The 16503-nt window shown below is 34.6% G+C and overlaps 3 protein-coding genes across 12 annotated transcripts in view; 1 reads left to right on the top strand and 2 right to left on the bottom strand.

The window, feature by feature from the left end:
* LOC136029090 (fasciclin-2-like) overlaps positions 1-6359 on the top strand; it is a 21752-nt gene extending 15393 nt beyond the window's left edge. For 3 of the 5 annotated variants that reach the window (XR_010617970.1, XR_010617969.1, XM_065707150.1), the window contains one exon: positions 6166-6359. Coding sequence is in view for 2 of the 5 variants with exons in the window: in XM_065707150.1 (XP_065563222.1) it covers positions 6166-6188 (23 nt within the window). In the remaining 3 variants the exon portion in view is untranslated. Of the gene's footprint in view, positions 1-2520; positions 2720-4352; positions 4470-6122 lie in introns of all 5 variants that reach the window. The other 2 variants (XR_010617971.1, XM_065707151.1) reach the window with 2 other exon arrangements.
* Positions 1-16503, bottom strand: part of LOC136029082 (endoplasmic reticulum lectin 1-like) — a gene marked incomplete in the record, with an annotated part of 524377 nt that overhangs the window by 66183 nt on the left and 441691 nt on the right.
* Positions 6970-16503, bottom strand: part of LOC136029086 (fasciclin-2-like) — a 61024-nt gene continuing 51490 nt past the window's right edge. For 3 of the 6 annotated variants that reach the window (XM_065707141.1, XM_065707144.1, XM_065707142.1), the window contains one exon: positions 6970-7397. In XM_065707141.1, coding sequence (XP_065563213.1) covers positions 7288-7397 — 110 coding nt within the window. In that variant the 3' untranslated portion in view covers positions 6970-7287. Of the gene's footprint in view, positions 7398-10361; positions 10728-12168; positions 12411-16503 lie in introns of all 6 variants that reach the window. The other 3 variants (XM_065707146.1, XM_065707147.1, XM_065707143.1) reach the window with 3 other exon arrangements.

Genomic DNA, 16503 nt, shown 5'->3' with positions numbered 1-16503 from the left:
AACAGCAAGGAAACAGGCTTGAGGCTGATAGAGAAAGAAAGAACAGAAAGCGTGCCGAGGAATCAAAAGAACAGCAAGGAAACAGGCTTGAGGCTGATAGAGAAAGAAAGAACAGAAAGCGTGCCGAGGAACTACCGGAGCAACGCGGAAGCAGACTTGCTGCTAAAAGAGAAAGTGAAAAAAGAAGGCGTGCCGAGGAATTACAAGAACAGCAAGAAATCAGGCTTGCTGCTGATAGAGAAAGTAAGAAAAGAAAGCGTGCCGAGGAATCACAAGAACAGCAAGAAATCAGGCTTGCTGCTGATAGAGAAAGTAAGAAAAGAAAGTGTGCCGAGGAATCAGAGCAACCTGAAAGTTATCGCATGGCATTCAGGTACAACCCAGTCGATGATTATAGCTTGAGTAGATGTGTTCAAATAGGGACAATGTCTAAAATTTGTCCCTATTGCAATGCCTTGAAATTCAATGGTGAAACAATGGGAATGTGTTGCGCCTCAGGAAAAGTTAAACTTCCTCTATTGGCTGCACCACCAGAGCCATTGAAGACTTTCCTTACTGGAACTACGTCAGAATCTAAGCGTTTTTTGTCACAAATCAGAAAATACAACTCATGTTTCCAAATGGCGTCGTTTGGAGCCCAAATCGAAAATCCAGATCAATTTATGTCTACTTTCAAAGTAAAAGGGCAAATTTATCATAGAGCAGGGTCCCTTCTACCATTCTCAGGCGAGAATCATAAATTTTTACAATTGTACTTCATCAGTGATAGAAATTCTGAATTGAATGCACGTTGCGAAATTTCTCCCAACGTTGAAAGGACAATCGTTTCCCGATTGCAACATCTTTTCCACGAAAATAATAATTTAGTGCGTCTGTTCAAAACAGCCATCGATTTGATGCCTACTGATACACATAAAATTGTTATTTCCGCTGACAAAACGCCTCCTGGCCAACATGTGCGTAGATACAATGCTCCAACTATCGACGAAGTGGCAATCGTTATGGTCGGTGATCAGTTTTTACCTCGAGATATTATTCTTCATAAGCGAAACGATCAGTTGTTAAGAATTGCTGAAACTCATCGATGCTACGATGCCCTACAATGTCCTATCATTTTTTGGGATGGAGCCGACGGCTATCACTTTAATATTAAATTGATGAATCCAGCCACTAACAAAGAAATGAATGAGAAATGCAGTGCAATGCATTATTATTCCTATAGACTAATGATTCGGCAGGATGAAGAAAATGCCGTGAATTGTTTCACCAATTTGTCGTTGATATGTATGCTAAAATTGAATCAGAACGTTTGCTATATATCCGCCTGAATCAGACCGCCTGTTTAAATTTCTTGTTGTTTAAGTTTGTCTCCTTAAATGAGCTAATTATTCTTCATTTTTAGTTTTGCTGCTCCATTTCAATTTTGGTTGTAAAACCTAATTTTTAATATCGTTTTACTAAAGGATCTAGAGCATGTCCTTTGGGTCACGTCATGTACTTTCATAAACACACAAAGTGAACCACTGAACTACCATATGAGATTTTCTCTCTTCCCAACCTCTCCTGACACAAATCAAAAGATAGTAATCTAAAAATGGCATTTTGCTTTTATGGTTGACCCATCGTCCATAGTTATTGACTGGGCCATGCAGATTGACGGTGCATCTGAACTTTTTGTTGTTCAAAACCAAACTTGCACCTTGATTATTCTGCATTGATCCTAAGATAAATCTGAAAATGATTTATTTATATATATATATATATATATATATATATATATATATATATATATATATATATATATATATATATATATATATATATATATATATATATATATATAGCTTGTATATACATATATAGAAGTATATTTACAAAAAGTGGGCACATTTGGTTATAATTTCCAATCGAACTTAAAAAAGGAAAAAAAATATATTGTGTTTAGGTCTTGTGGCTCCGTATAAGTTAATATACTTCAGTATACTCTTTACAATCCTGTTAGCCTAGCTTCATATATTGAACTATATTTGTTGTTCGGAATCAAAGCCTAGTCGTAATCAAGAATGTTTCGTTAACATAATAACACTGATTGACTTGTTCTTAATTAATTACTAGTAACGTTTAGAAAGAATATTTTCATGATGCTACAGTGATATTTATATTTTACTCTACAAGCTATCCAAAGAGACTCTGTGTAATCAAAAATGGGCGCAACTGTTTTTGGTATAATTCCATCCTTTTGCTTTTTTTATTTTCAACTTTTTTGTACAGTAGTATCTTACCAAACACTATCCTAATAAACTTAAAACTAATTCCCTTTGTATGAGAGTAAAAAGGTTTATGACAATAAGCCAGACTTCTTCACTTCGTTTTGAAGCTTTTGGAGAATTTTGGTTTTTGACTCATTAGCACAAGTTTTTAAATAAAAAAGTATATGAGATACAGCATATGTTTTGAAAAAATGTCTCAACTTCCTAACGGTAAAAGAAGGTAAATTCAAATAAATAGACATATTTTCAGACGTTCAAATCACTTAACGGTAAAACCGAGGCAACTTTAAAAAAAAACTTAGGCACTGTAAACTGCTCTTTTCATGAACTTCTCGTTTCCGTTGGACCACACTTTAACTGAAACTGGACCTATAACTTATTTCTGAAAATAAGAAATAAACCTTTGTTCCGAAGAAAGAAAAGGAATTCAAATGCAGTTATATCACAAGGTAAGGCCATGATGCGGGTTTGTTTGTGGTCGTGGCAACCTTATTTTATAAAAACATCGCTTAATAACTATATAGACTTTAAACGCTTTTTTTTTTTGCTGAATGAATTCTGCCTTTCAAACCCTCGGTGTTGTGCCCTGTAACTAATAACCCCTACGACACTGTTCGCACTTCTTTTGCTAACCTTTTTAACTTGTTGTGTTTTCTAAAGTGTTGTATTAATACAGTTGTTGTTTCATATTTTCTTTTTTTTTCTATTGAAATAGTGTAAATTTGTACCTTCTGTTATGACACCTTGCAAATGTGTCAGGAAATGCCGAAATATTAGTGACAATAGGTTTCTATTTTTGCTGTAGCATAACTTCGTCCCTTGATTCTTGTTTCTGCATTAAATAAAGTAAATGCGACTTTTATTTCTGAAAAAGCTACCCTTCAAGTTGATAAAGATTATAAATAAAGCTGAAAATGATTGGTAGAAGTAGGAGTCAGTTACACTATCGTGAAGCATAGAGATGCCACAATTGAGGAGGACCCTGCTAATTTGGTGTTTTACTAACTTAACAATGCACGTACCAATGCTTTTCTCAGTGGCTCATAGGGTGTAATAAGGTACCCAGAGTTGATGAAAAATTTAGGGAAATAAGTTATTTGAAAGGGCTATGATTTGAAAGCTTCTTTTTGCTTTGGACATCGAGAATGAAAGATTTTTGTCCTGTCAAGGCTAAATATTTCTCCCTCATCCCCTCTCTCTCTACATATTTCTCTCTCTCTCTATATATATTTCTCGCTCTCTCTCTATATTTCTCTCTCTCTCTATATTTCTCTCTCTCTCTCTCTCTCTCTCTCTCTCTCTCTCTCTCTCTCTCTCTCTCTCTCTCTCTCTCTCTCTCTCTCTCATTATCTATCCTTGCTCTCTCCTGTCCGTATCTCATGTAATATTTGAGGCGTTCCTCTTAATTACCTGTGAAATCCTTTGATAATTGTTACTGTTTCCTACACAGTATATTTACAAAAAGAAGAATTTTTAATAATATACTTACTTACTTTTGTTTTTATATCACATCCTAGAAATTTTACCATTCATCTAACAATTTAGTTTTTATTCGCTCTCGATTCATTCCGGCTTGAAATAACTTAATGAAAAGCAATAAATCGAGAAAAACGAGTAAAATTTTCGGCCAGTGATAAAACAGGGCAAACTGCCAGTATTTTGGACTATCATTAGCTTAAAAAACTTTAAAGAAGGTAACAAAGTGACCTTAATCTCCTGGTCAAAAAATGATCTGAAGAGCCAATCGTCTTAACAAAAGGAAAAACATAACTGAATTTTGTTTGGCTCTGCCTGAGAGGGCTAATTCTCTGTTCATTTTAATATATATGATGTTTTATACATGTGAAATCGGTTGACACCTCAGTTTTTGTAGGATTTAAGTAATCTGAACTGAAATAATAACTGTGGCTTACTGAGTCAATTTTTCTGCTGGGCACTTTATTTTAGACCTGTAGGAACATAGTTTTTATTTACAGCATTGAATGTACCCCGTTAGGCTGAAGGCAATAAAATCGTACATTGTCTTATAAGGTAGAATTTTGATACAAATACAGTATCATTAAAATAGAATTATTTCATTAGGTTCATTTGGGTCAGATAAATGGCCTAACTGGATATGGGCACTAATTGGCATACCTATAACTGTAACTGTGGTTGCTCTCTTTGCTGTTGGTTTTTACTGCCAGAAGAAACACAAAGGTAAGATTAATTCTTTGTTTGTTTGTTATTTTTGTGTGTTTTTGGCATAAGATAAAATATAGAAAAAAATATATACATAAAAAAGAAATATATGAAACATAATATATACTACTGCATGTCGACAAAACCACTTTTCAAAAAAAAATTCTGTAGAAATTTTACTTTATTTCTTTTTTTATTTTTTGTTTTTCTTTTTTTCCATAGGCTATAGAAAAAAAAAAACACAATTGAAAATTAACCAAATTAGAAAAGACTTCTTTTTTTTATAGCAGCTTCACAAAGAATAACCTCATAAATACGATATATTTTCAGAGGAATTGTATAAGGTTAGTTTAAGGTACCAATTTGATGTCAAACAAAAGGCTGTACGGAAACTGTGGTTCACTCCTTCTTTCTAGGGCTATAATGAAAGAGGTTAAAGCGGTTAGGCCAAGTCATGCGTATGAGGGGTGGAATATCTTCTGTTTTCACGGATAAATAAGCAAGGTTCATAGTATGGGAACAAACCCAATGCCAAGGATAAGTCTGGTATAGGCTGTAGTACCGGGTAACTGAGCATCGCTCGTTAAATTGATTGTATTAATGAATACTATGTCTTCTGTAACCCCCTACCCGCGGAAAATCCCGCCATAGAAATACACTTCCCCATAACCTGATTCTCTCGAAACAATTTCTTTTTTTTTTATAGATTTAGCTGTGTTGACTTCCTTTTCTTTTTACTTAGTCAGTTTATGAATTGGTGCCCTGGAATTGTACAAAATAAAAACAAGCTTACTGAGCTAAAGAATCTAGTCCAAAATAACAAATATTTAATTGGATATTTTTCTAAGATCATGCTCAAAATCAAATTGATCTGTTGTGATAATCTACAAGGTTCCATGACCTGCAAGGTGGGTAATTAATTAAGCAATCACTATATCTATATCTGATGTAAACAGGAGATCAAACAGAACGCAAAACTAACTGAGTATAGATATCAAGGAATTAGGTAGCTTTGGCCAGTTTAAGTCTGATTTATGTGTGGAGGTGCTCGATGGCTATACTTTTGAAACAGAGTAACTAAAATAAATTTTCCATAGTTTATTCATTTGTAATATATATGTATTTTTTGTATGTTATTTTTTTGTCTTGGGGTCACGCAAGGTAATGTATTGTTTGGTTTTTTTTTTTACTGTTGTTGATTTCGGTATATGGTCTCATTTACCATATTCTTTCTTTATTTTCCTTGAACTTAGCACGGCCTCGCAAGCTTCGCTTATGTTAGTCTAATGATTAAGAAAAGTATATTTCTAATAAAATTGTTCTACTGCTACAGCTTCTACTACAAGGACATAACGTTTCAGAACAGTAATGACGTGGTTGATATTCACTCATTCTTGTCCAACTGTCAACCCTCAGGTAGCAGACGATTTAAGAAAGAAGTATTAAGGGAGCTGAGAGAAATAATTGAGTTTTTCCAACTCAATTCAGAGATTATAAGAACAAGCTGGCGATCATAAACAGACCAACGGAAGTTCAACCAACCCGAAAAGGGGCAAACATTAAGTAGTCATCAAAACATCTAGTATTTAGTTGTCAGTGGTGATAAATTAAACACGGCCTTAGGCATAAAAACAATGATAAGTTTGTAAAAAAAAAAAAATTTTGTTCCAGGTTTTCGGTGCTGCTCTTCTGAGGAAGATAAGAACAGCGGAAGATGAACATATTTTTCATACCTAAGTTTCATACCTAGCTTTTGCTCTTTATAGTAGAACACAATTATTCACTGACTATGAACACGGGAACATTTGATCATCGTTCCATTTTTTTATGTTCTTTTTTAACTTTGTATGATTATCTAGTTACTGCTCTTGTGGCATAGTTATCAATAAATAAACATGATTTTGCTTATCTGTGTAGTACTTTCATATTTTATCAAAAGATGGCCAGCCTTATCGGAATTTTTTTTTAACTTGTTAAAAACCTATTCAAAATCAAATATTTCTAATACCAAGTTTTAGCTAATGCTAATTTGAGCCAATATTTTTCATAGGATTGTCCGGAAAATTCTGATTGGCTCAAATTAGCGCTAGCTAAATCTAGAAATTAGTAAAATATCATTATAAATTGATCTTGAAGTAGTATATGGTTCGTGATTCGGAACTTAAACCGTTTCTATACTGCATTGAAGTCCTACACCTTGATTGTTTCTCCATCTTCAATTTATGGAAATCGTCTTGAGAGCAATTTAGTTTTTTAGCTATTTACTTTTATTTTTACAACACTGCTGATAAGCTACCTTACTCTAAGAGCCAAAAGTGTATAATATTTTGCAAAAGTGTATAATATTGTGTATTTCTGCACTTTGTGCCAGAAATGCGCATATAATTCAGAAGATGTGTCAAAAAGTGAGAATAACCCCTCCTATTGGTCTTTATCTACCGATTAAATTTTAGACACTAGTAGTTTAATTCTGTAGCTGTTCGGGATCATGTACTACTTTCTTTGCTACGTGTAAGCCTTTCCTTCATATCCATTGTTACTTGAAATCACGTAACTCACATAAATCACATAACTCATAACTCTGAAATCAGAATAATTTCTTACTTTTCTTAAGATGAAAGAGCAGGAATTACTTCACCAACATGCAAAGTTGCTTCACAAAACACACAAAGTAATATATTCCACTGCATTGCCTCCTCACTTTCCAGCCCTAGTGACGAGGACCGCAAGAGTATGCCCAGTCCGCTGCGTTAAGCCGAAAAACACTATTTACTTCTTTGTAAAACTGAATTATTGCGATAGACAAAACTTAATGCAGAAAACTCAACTTGAAACTTCAGTGGAGGCCCTGAAGTAAAGAGAAGAACCCCAACCTCGAAGAAGATGGTGTAGTATTTCGTTTTGGGTAAAGATACCCACACCATCTTTTGTCAAGACGAAGGCAATCTGAAAAGTAAAATCCTTAGTAAATGTTCTCATCAATCTTTCCAGTAGTAATTTTCCAGTGGCAGCTAAGGTAATCAATTCTAACTATCTTTTATTAGTAATCAGTACATCTACGAATTATTCTGAGTACCCAACTGACTGACCGTATCTAAAATAGTAATCTGTGTGAAAAATAGGGTTCAATCACGTTTTATAGCGCTATAATGAGAGAATGGTTGAGATGGTTTGGACACGTTTAGCGGATGAATGATGACAGATTGCCAAAGACCGTCCTTGTCGGCCAACCAGCTAGAGTCAGACGAAAAGCACATTGTCCCCGAAGGGAATGGAAGGTTGTAAACGAAGATTTAAGGGAAATGGGAAACTTTTGGGAGAAAAGAGGGCTTTGAATAGATTTGGGTGGAGGAAAAGATTGCGTAGCTGTGTTCGTCTCAGGTGGTTTAGTTCTAAAGTAATAATTAGTAGCAGTAATCTAATGTCTAAAATCTATTGATCAGTGTTGTAACTAAAAAAAATTTCGGTGCTGGGTAGACTGTAGTTTTCTTTTTATTTTATTCTCAAAAAATGCAAAAAAGTAAGAAAAAGAAGGCTAAATCGACATATTAATTTAAAAGTGGATCTTTCAGTGAAAGGGTTTTGTTTTCTGCCAAAATGGGATGACAATCAGTAGGAACGCAGTATCTAGGGCTAAAAAAAAGAAATCTAGTAGTCGGAAAAACATAATCAGAAATGAAGCACTACTAAATTAAGCAAGTAAGAAAACTAGCTTAGAGCTCAAACTAAGACTTACTGAGAACTCGCATTTTCATGTAGCAGATTTGAGAGCTTTCTCGATTGACATGATGCCCAACAAGCTATTACTGAAACTGCTCGGGAATGTGGGTAACATAAAATTTGTCACGTGGAATACTACCACTCATTAAGGTCATGCCCCTTTTCTTGGAATTCTGAAAATGTGATATGGGTTTTGTGGATTTTAAGTAAGCTCTGATGTTGTTTTAATAAGTATTTTTTCGCTCACAATTCGTTTGTTTCTCAGGAGTCAAAATTAGTCAGTAAAGTCCCTTTTTATGCAAACAGTCCCCAAAATCCCCTATTTGGGAGCACGGTATATTAGAATACTAAACCTTGATATGCTTGAAATATTCTCTTTAGTTTATATAGCTTCTCCACTTATACGGTTGTACCGATCTCTTGATTACGCCGTCGTAGTTCGGAAAGAAGCAACAAAACAAAGGGAACTTCTGTCTGTGGCCAAAGTGTCTATTAACTGTTGAAAACATAGGCATCTAATAATGGCACAAAATTGACCTTTGTGTTGCGTGTAATAGATGGTTACACTGTGTTACCGTTCAAGGATAGAGTGACATTGGTCTATAAGGGGGATGGGATGGATTGGTTATATTGAGGTAAAGTTCAAGAATAGATATTTCCCTGCAGCTTCAAAAAACGAAAATTGCTCGAACCGACTTGAATTCCAATGGCACAAATTATATAGTATATCTCTCTAAAGGTTGGTTGATAAACTACTTCTAGGTTCAGTGAGAAGAGGAGATTATCATGGGTGGAATATTCAGAGGCCAAATTTTTATTCTCATTGTTTTTCCTGATGTATTTAAACTTACTTGTCTTTAGTGCATTTAGGACAAATTTTGGATTGGCAACTACAAATTTTGCCAATTCTGGTTAACTAGAGAAGACACGAGTGGAAGAAAGATAAATGAATGGTGGAGGATTGGTGATGATGAGTTTTCTTTTTACTACAAAATATGAAAGAAAAACCTTAGCTGTCATAAAGGCTTTTACACCTTGAATCAGTATGTTTTGTCGGACGAGCACAAGAAACATATTGCGATCCGTCTCACTCCGCTATAGTTACGATTGTGTGGATCTGCTAGGTAACAATGCCTCAATCAGAACAGCCATCAGCTAGTAATGGAAGTAAATCTTTTGAGATGTTTTGTGACAAAGATGCTGCATAAATAATCTGAGATCATCTGGGTACTCTAATCCTTGCGATATTCTATGTCCGCAGTTCTGTGTGATGGAATCAATGATGTCTTTGAAGCCATATTCCTTAAAAAGCTACCGCTCGGGATGTCGATGAGCTCAAAGAAAGATATGTACTTGATAACTGATGCATTTATTTGATTTCATCTAGCAGGACCAAAATTCTACCAACAGGCGTCACAAACTAGTAATTTTATACTGGCGTTTCATCTGTTTTTCTATCTACCATACATTCAGCTCCAGTAAAAAACAAAAAAAGCTTTAACTTCTTTCGCGAAATTTTATTCTATCTCAAATACGACCTTTTTACTTGTATGTGGCAAATGGTCAAGAGTGAGATAGTGGAAAATGATTAATGGGTAAATATTTTCTCGATTTTTTATTAGGATAAAATTTCAGAGAATCTAAGGGTGATTTATTTTTCATATTATACTTTAAAAATACTAAAAAAGTACTTCCTAACTAAAACACGTATTTTCAAAATTCCAAGCGGCAATAATTTCCCTCTTCTTCTCCTCCCACAATGTTGCCCCTTGTTTTCGTAACAAAGCTCCACGCTCTTGAACTATCAATGAAGTTAGGGTAATATAATGGGGTAAGCAGTTTGGGGGTAATGCTTTCTTATTAAATTGACCTCTTGTGAAGTAGCTTGATATAGTTCAAAAAATTTTTTCGATATGAATATCAATTTCCGAAATCTCCACAGGGCTTGTACGTAAGACTTTAGGCCCTGAAAGTAGTATGCATATGGGAGTGAGACACAACCTTATAAAACGGGAAATCATAGAACAAATAGTAGATGTTATTGGAATAATTTCAGAAATCTGATCTATTTAGGGTAAGGGTTAGTGAACCAAGGTGATGAAAATATCACAGAACGCAGATACTGGTCCCCCTCTCACCGAACTAACTACTTGGAGTGAGGAAATCAAATGGATGGAACAGAATGTTTACCTAGGAAGTGTGCCGACATCCACTAACGACTCCTCAAAACATATCAACTGCCTCTTGCCTCCGCATACTCTATTTCACTGCGCTCTTTTTAGAAAAATAAACACCAGAATTAAATACATTTCATTATTTTCGAGATTCTATCTGCTTCCGAAGTTCCCCTTCGAAACAGTCAACTTTGACAAAATTGATGGACGAAATCCTGCTTTTCTTTCCAGAATCGCTCTCTTGAGCTTTTAGAATGTGGTCGCTCAAACACCTCCAAAAACATAACACAAAATGAGAGTCCAACTAAAAATTCTACCGAAACCAGACTCTGAGGGCCTTCTAACGATTTTCAACCAAAAATCGACGATGTCATCCAGTTTCCTTGAAAAGAAAAGTAGAAACAATGAATAAGTTACGCATGATAAGTGTTTCGGGTTGACCACTAGCATCATTTCTTATACCAAACTTTACCATTGGTAAAACCCTTCAAAAATTGTATTTAAAAAATTGCATTGGTACATTTCTTCAAAAACTGATGAAGCTGCGGTTGAATTATATTAGTTTTGTTAAACTAAATAGTGTTTTTGATTTTTTTTTGTTTTATAGCATAAACAATGTTAGATATTCATAAATTAAAATTTAATTTGTTCTCTTTTAATTGCAAATTTTTAATCAAGAATATTTTATGAAAAAAACGAACTAAAAATTAGGTGCAGGACTTCCAAGGAAAGAATTAATAAAGTAATGAACTGATTGGAGGGGTTGGCTACTCCATAGTTGAAATTCATAAGTTCTTGCGTTCAAGTGTTTTTGAAAATGAAACGGGGCTCAACAGAATATAATATTTTAAGCTTAAGGCTAGCATACAAAATCGTAAAAAACAAATTTGTTAATTTTGGAATTACGAGTAAAGTTGGCAGGTTTAGGCTTCAAATTCTTAGTCGCGGAAATTACAAAAGAAACACTACTAAAATAAAAATGTAGAGACTACTATAAAAAAAGTAGAAACATGAATAAAATAAAGTTTGGCTTGGAAGAAGGGAGAGGGGAAGATTATATAAACCCCAAGCCCTCTTATATAAATATTCTATAGGTAGTTAGGAGGAAAAATCCAAATGCTTTCATTTACTTTTGTCCCAATTACTCTAGCAGCAAAAAGGTTTATATTTGACCTTTTGACCTAGTAAATCAAATAGTTCATGGTAATAAACTGTAAGTACGGAGCGATGCGGCTCAATAGTAATCGAAACTGTAAGAATCAGGGTCTTGATAATAGTAGATATATCGAATAAATTGAATTTTGATGTTTATTCAAAGTATTGAATTCATGAAGTTTTATGCTACCCACTGAAGTTTCGTGCCTGAGAAAATTTGCATAATTTTTGAAAAGGGGGGAAACGGCCCCAAAAAATAGAATTTTTTTTCGATATAAATATTAATTTCCGAAATCCTCACAAGGCTTGTACGTAAGACCCTCGAGCCCTGAAAGTGGTATGCATATAGGAGTGAGACACAACTTTGTAAAAAGGGAAATCATACAACAAATAGCACATGTTAGTGGACTAATTGGAGAAATATGATTTCTTTAGAGTAAGGGGTAATGGACCAAGGTGATGAGAATATCACAGCAGGCAGAGACTGGTCCCCCTCTCACCAAACCCACTACTTGGAGTGAGGAAATCAAATGGATGGAACAGTTTATTTACCTAGGAAGTGTGCTGACATCCACTAGCGACTCCTCAAAAGACATCAAACGACGTCTGGTTCTTGCCACCACATACTTTATTTCACTGCCCTTTTTTTTAGATAAATAAACACCTACCCTTAAAACTGAAGATGGAGCAAAACTGAAGTCCATGGAGCAGAGACTTATTAAAGCCGATGACAAGCACCAACTGGCGACATTTGAAACTAAATCCCTCCGAAAGCTCCGTGTTACCACTTGCGTTGACCGAGTAACAAACGAACAACTACTGTCCTCCTTGGATTAACCACAAAACGTCATGTATATCATCCAACTCCAGAGTTTCGATGGTTAGGACACGGAAATTAATTAATTAATTACTATTAATGAATAAATATGATTAATTACTATTTCTTATCTATTATCTATTTCTTAGGTGGTCGCCTAAGAGGACGACCACCCAAGAACTGGCGGGAAAATTTTTTGTGACCATCCACCTCAGTACTGCTGAGGACTACAAAAACATGAAGGCATATCGAAAATATTTTAACACTGCAATTAGAGGATGCCATCGGCAAACCCCGCGAAGTAGGATGCCATCGGCCAACCCCGCGAAGTTAGCAAAAAGAAAAATGTAATATCACTTGTGTATTCTATATACTCCTAGATTTTAAAAGAGATGAAAAGACAAATATTTATCACATATTTGACCTGTACTGGATAATTGAGAGTAGAAGTGTAGAAACATATCCTAATAGTGGTAATATTTTTTACCTTAATATTACCAATATATGGTAATATTTTTTACCAAAAAGTACTTTTATTGCACTTTAATAGTAAGAAAAAGTCCCTTTATGGGACCAAATATTTTTTTCAGTTTTTATTGTCACTTGATTTACGAAAATTGGCTCCAAAAACATATAAAAACTGTCATTCATTTTTTCTCCTTGATGCCTGATAAGTGTTTTCCTTTTTCTTGTTTTTTTGCTTTATTAGAGCCTAATGACACAAAATTAGTGGGGGGGGGTCAAACTGTAGTCCATCGAAGCTGTCTTCAATAAGACATTTTGTGTGAGGTGTGCAAATCAAAACAGTTTGTAGTAAAGAACTTTAAGCAAGGAACGATGTGGCTCAATGGTAATAGAAACTCAAATAGATTTTACCAATCACAAGTTACGAGCCTAAGAAAATTTGTCAAATTTTTAAAAAGGGAGAAAACCCCAAAACGTCAAGTGATTTTAATGAAAATCAAATCATGAAATTCAGCACACCAGAGATCTCTACTGCAGAGGTTTCAAGCTCCTATATACAAAAATGTGGATTTTTTCAGCATAGTAAAAAAATCTATCAATTATGTCTTTGATGATGACTTGAACTCCTAAAGTCCCCGGGGGAAGGGCTGCAGGTTATGAACTTTGCCCAGTGCCTGCATATAATATTGGTCAGTTGGGAGCATACTGACGTTTTTAGAGTAGATTTTTTTTTGTGGATAGGGGGGGGGGGTCTTGCGAGGGTCTTTACATGGATATATTTGTCACGGGAGAACAAAATTTTCTTTGGAAGGAAAGCTAGATTTGACAGCGTTTTTAACTGAAAGAAAAGAGCAATATTAACACTTTAAACGAACAGAAATTATTGCGTATAATAGGGGGGTCGTCCCCTTGGTAGTACCTGCCTCTTTACCCTAAAGTTGTTTTTAGCACTGTTAAAAGAGCTTTTTGTTCTAATTAAACAGCCTTTGTTGTTCTTAAAGAATCTCATTCTTAAGGAATTGGGACGAAATTCGAACCTTAGCATAAAGAGTGATGTATTGATGAGGGTGCGACCCCCCTCATATATGTAATCATTTCTGTTCGTTTTAAGTTTTAATGTTGCTCCTTACTTTGAGTTGAATTTTTTTTATTTAATAATGTTATTTTATTTTATATTTTTCATTTTTTATATTTTATTTTATTTTTTTATTTTATTTAATAATAAACACAATCGACAGTTTGATTTGTTTAGTTTATTACTTTGATTCCTTCTTCATGAGCCGTTTTTCTTTTTACAAATTCTAAAAAATCTACTAAAAAATTTTCATTCACTAAAAAATAGTCATCAACGGGAGTCAAACCCTGAATGATCAATAATGGACCATGTCCATCAACTAACTTTTTATCGCTAAACATGATTTTAGTTTAGTTTTGTCACTCGAATATTGGTAAATTAAAAACAAGAAACTGAAAGGTAATTTTAGAGACGATTCTGTTACTTTCGTAGAGACAAGGTGACCACATAAGAAGCAGACTAATCTCGATCAGAGCTTGTTAGACCCATTTAGAAATACAAATTATTAGGTTCATTTATAGTTAATTACATTTTTTATAAATTATTTTTGAATAATTGTTGTTTATTTTTATTATTAATTTTAATTATTATTATTGTTATTATTTTTTTGTTATTCTTTTGATTACTTTTTATATTATTTTCAGTATAACTGTTTTTATTTTTACAGATATTATCAATGTTTATCTTCTAATTTATCATTTATTTTTTAATTAATATAAAATTAAGATTTACAATAACAGAAATTTTATCTCAAGTCATCACTAGGCACAATTACCTCTAGTTTCCACAAATTATAAGAAAATTTATTGATCCTAAGGACAATTCTTAAAAACTTTAGAAAACTGAAAACAGATCATAGATCATAAAAATAGATACCAGGCAGCAATGTTGCGGCTATTCCGGACGACTTAATTGCCAACGCTATATCATTTTTTGATCGAATTGATGCCAGAATCAGTTTTATCACAAACGTTTTACCAGTACCTCCTGGCGCATCCAAAAAGAAAATTTCTCCAACGTTGTTATCGACACAATGCATTATCGTATCATAAATGTCTTTTTGTTCCGACGTTAACTTGGAAATGTTATTTTGTATATACGACAATAGATCACTGGTACTGTAACTTTGTTCACGATCCAATTCTACACATGTCAAAACAGCAGCGATACGGTTGGGTGAAGGCATTCCCAAATCCTGAAGAGGTTTGTTTGCCATACGTACGCACAAATCTTCTATAATAACTAATGTGTAGTTATAAATTTCGGATGTAAAATCAAAATTCATATCTGACGTCTCTAACTGTTTTCGATTTAGTATATCTTCGGACATTTTTGACTTATATTTTTCCCATAACTCTGTAGGAGCTGATGGAGAGCAAGTTGTTAAAATGATGCCAAACAATGCACGAATTTGACTTGGGGTTGACGTTTCGCACGCGTCATTGATGCAGTTATCCCAGTGTTGGTCATTCTCCAATAAATTCAGAGCTTGGCATGCACTACGGTAAGTGTCATGTATAGTACCGTTTACAGTTCTCAAATACTCAAAGGATGTCGGACCGGGTACATTCACCAAAAGCAGGCGTAGAAAGAAGCATTCATGTTGATTGGGGTGAACGGTGTAGAGTCTTCCTATCGTGGTATCTTTGAAGATGGTAGGTTGGCCGTCGACTGACTTACCTTGTTTTCGACGTTCAAATACTTTATTTTTAGTATTCCACGTGTAATACGAAGGCACTTCGGTATACAGCAGTTTTTTTGCAAAGCGAAAAAAAAGCTGTTAATGTTGTATCTGGTGGATTCAGGGCTCTTTGTTGCACGTTGGTTTCCGTGAAATAAACACGTTGACCATTCTGTAAATGTACCGCTAAGTGAACAACAGCTGGACTACGTTCATGCATCGGAAATGAAAGAATTCGCCAAACAGCTTCATTACTGCTTATGTATCTTCAAGCCTGATATTGTACGATTTCGTCGAAATCTTTGATTTCGGGCTGCAAGCCAAAAACTGCCATGTCACTGCCTTTGTTGACGTATTTACATATGTATTTGATTGCCTTTACGGAGTTAAAATATTCACCGTTTATGTGTGCATTAAATGTTTTTGATAATAATGGGGAATATGGAACAACCCACTGGTTATCTACTTCGATGGTGGTACCGTTACACTTCTTTATTATTGCTGTTTTACCGCCATCTTCAGTAGATCTTCTTCTATATTGTGGGTAACCATCATTGCCAGTAATTGTCTTTGATACTAAAAGTCGAGGATATTGCTTTGTGCACCTTCCTTTGGCCATGTATGGTGAATTTTCGTTCAGTGCACCGCAAGGTCCATGTATCATGTTTTTTACAATAATATCATGTAACCCCTTAGCGACATTTTTATCAGGTATTTCAGCGGAAATCACATCATCAATTTTGTTCGAAGTAATTTTTTTATGTAGCCAGATTAGTATATGTGCGTGTGGCAAACCTCGTTTTTGCCATTCCACTGAGTACATCCAGCATCGCACTGACCCAAACACTTCAAGTTTTACTATGTAGTTTATCAGTGATTTCAACTTTTGCTGGAAGACACGGGCCGTAATGTCATGCCTATGAACCGCCGATTGGCCTTGAAGTAAAACCTGCAGTATCTCGTCC

Source organism: Artemia franciscana, chromosome 7 (assembly GCF_032884065.1).
Source record: "Artemia franciscana chromosome 7, ASM3288406v1, whole genome shotgun sequence".
Taxonomy (NCBI): Eukaryota; Metazoa; Arthropoda; class Branchiopoda; order Anostraca; family Artemiidae; genus Artemia; species Artemia franciscana.
Note: the sequence above shows the minus strand (reverse complement) of the source record. Positions and strands in the feature narration are given on the sequence as shown.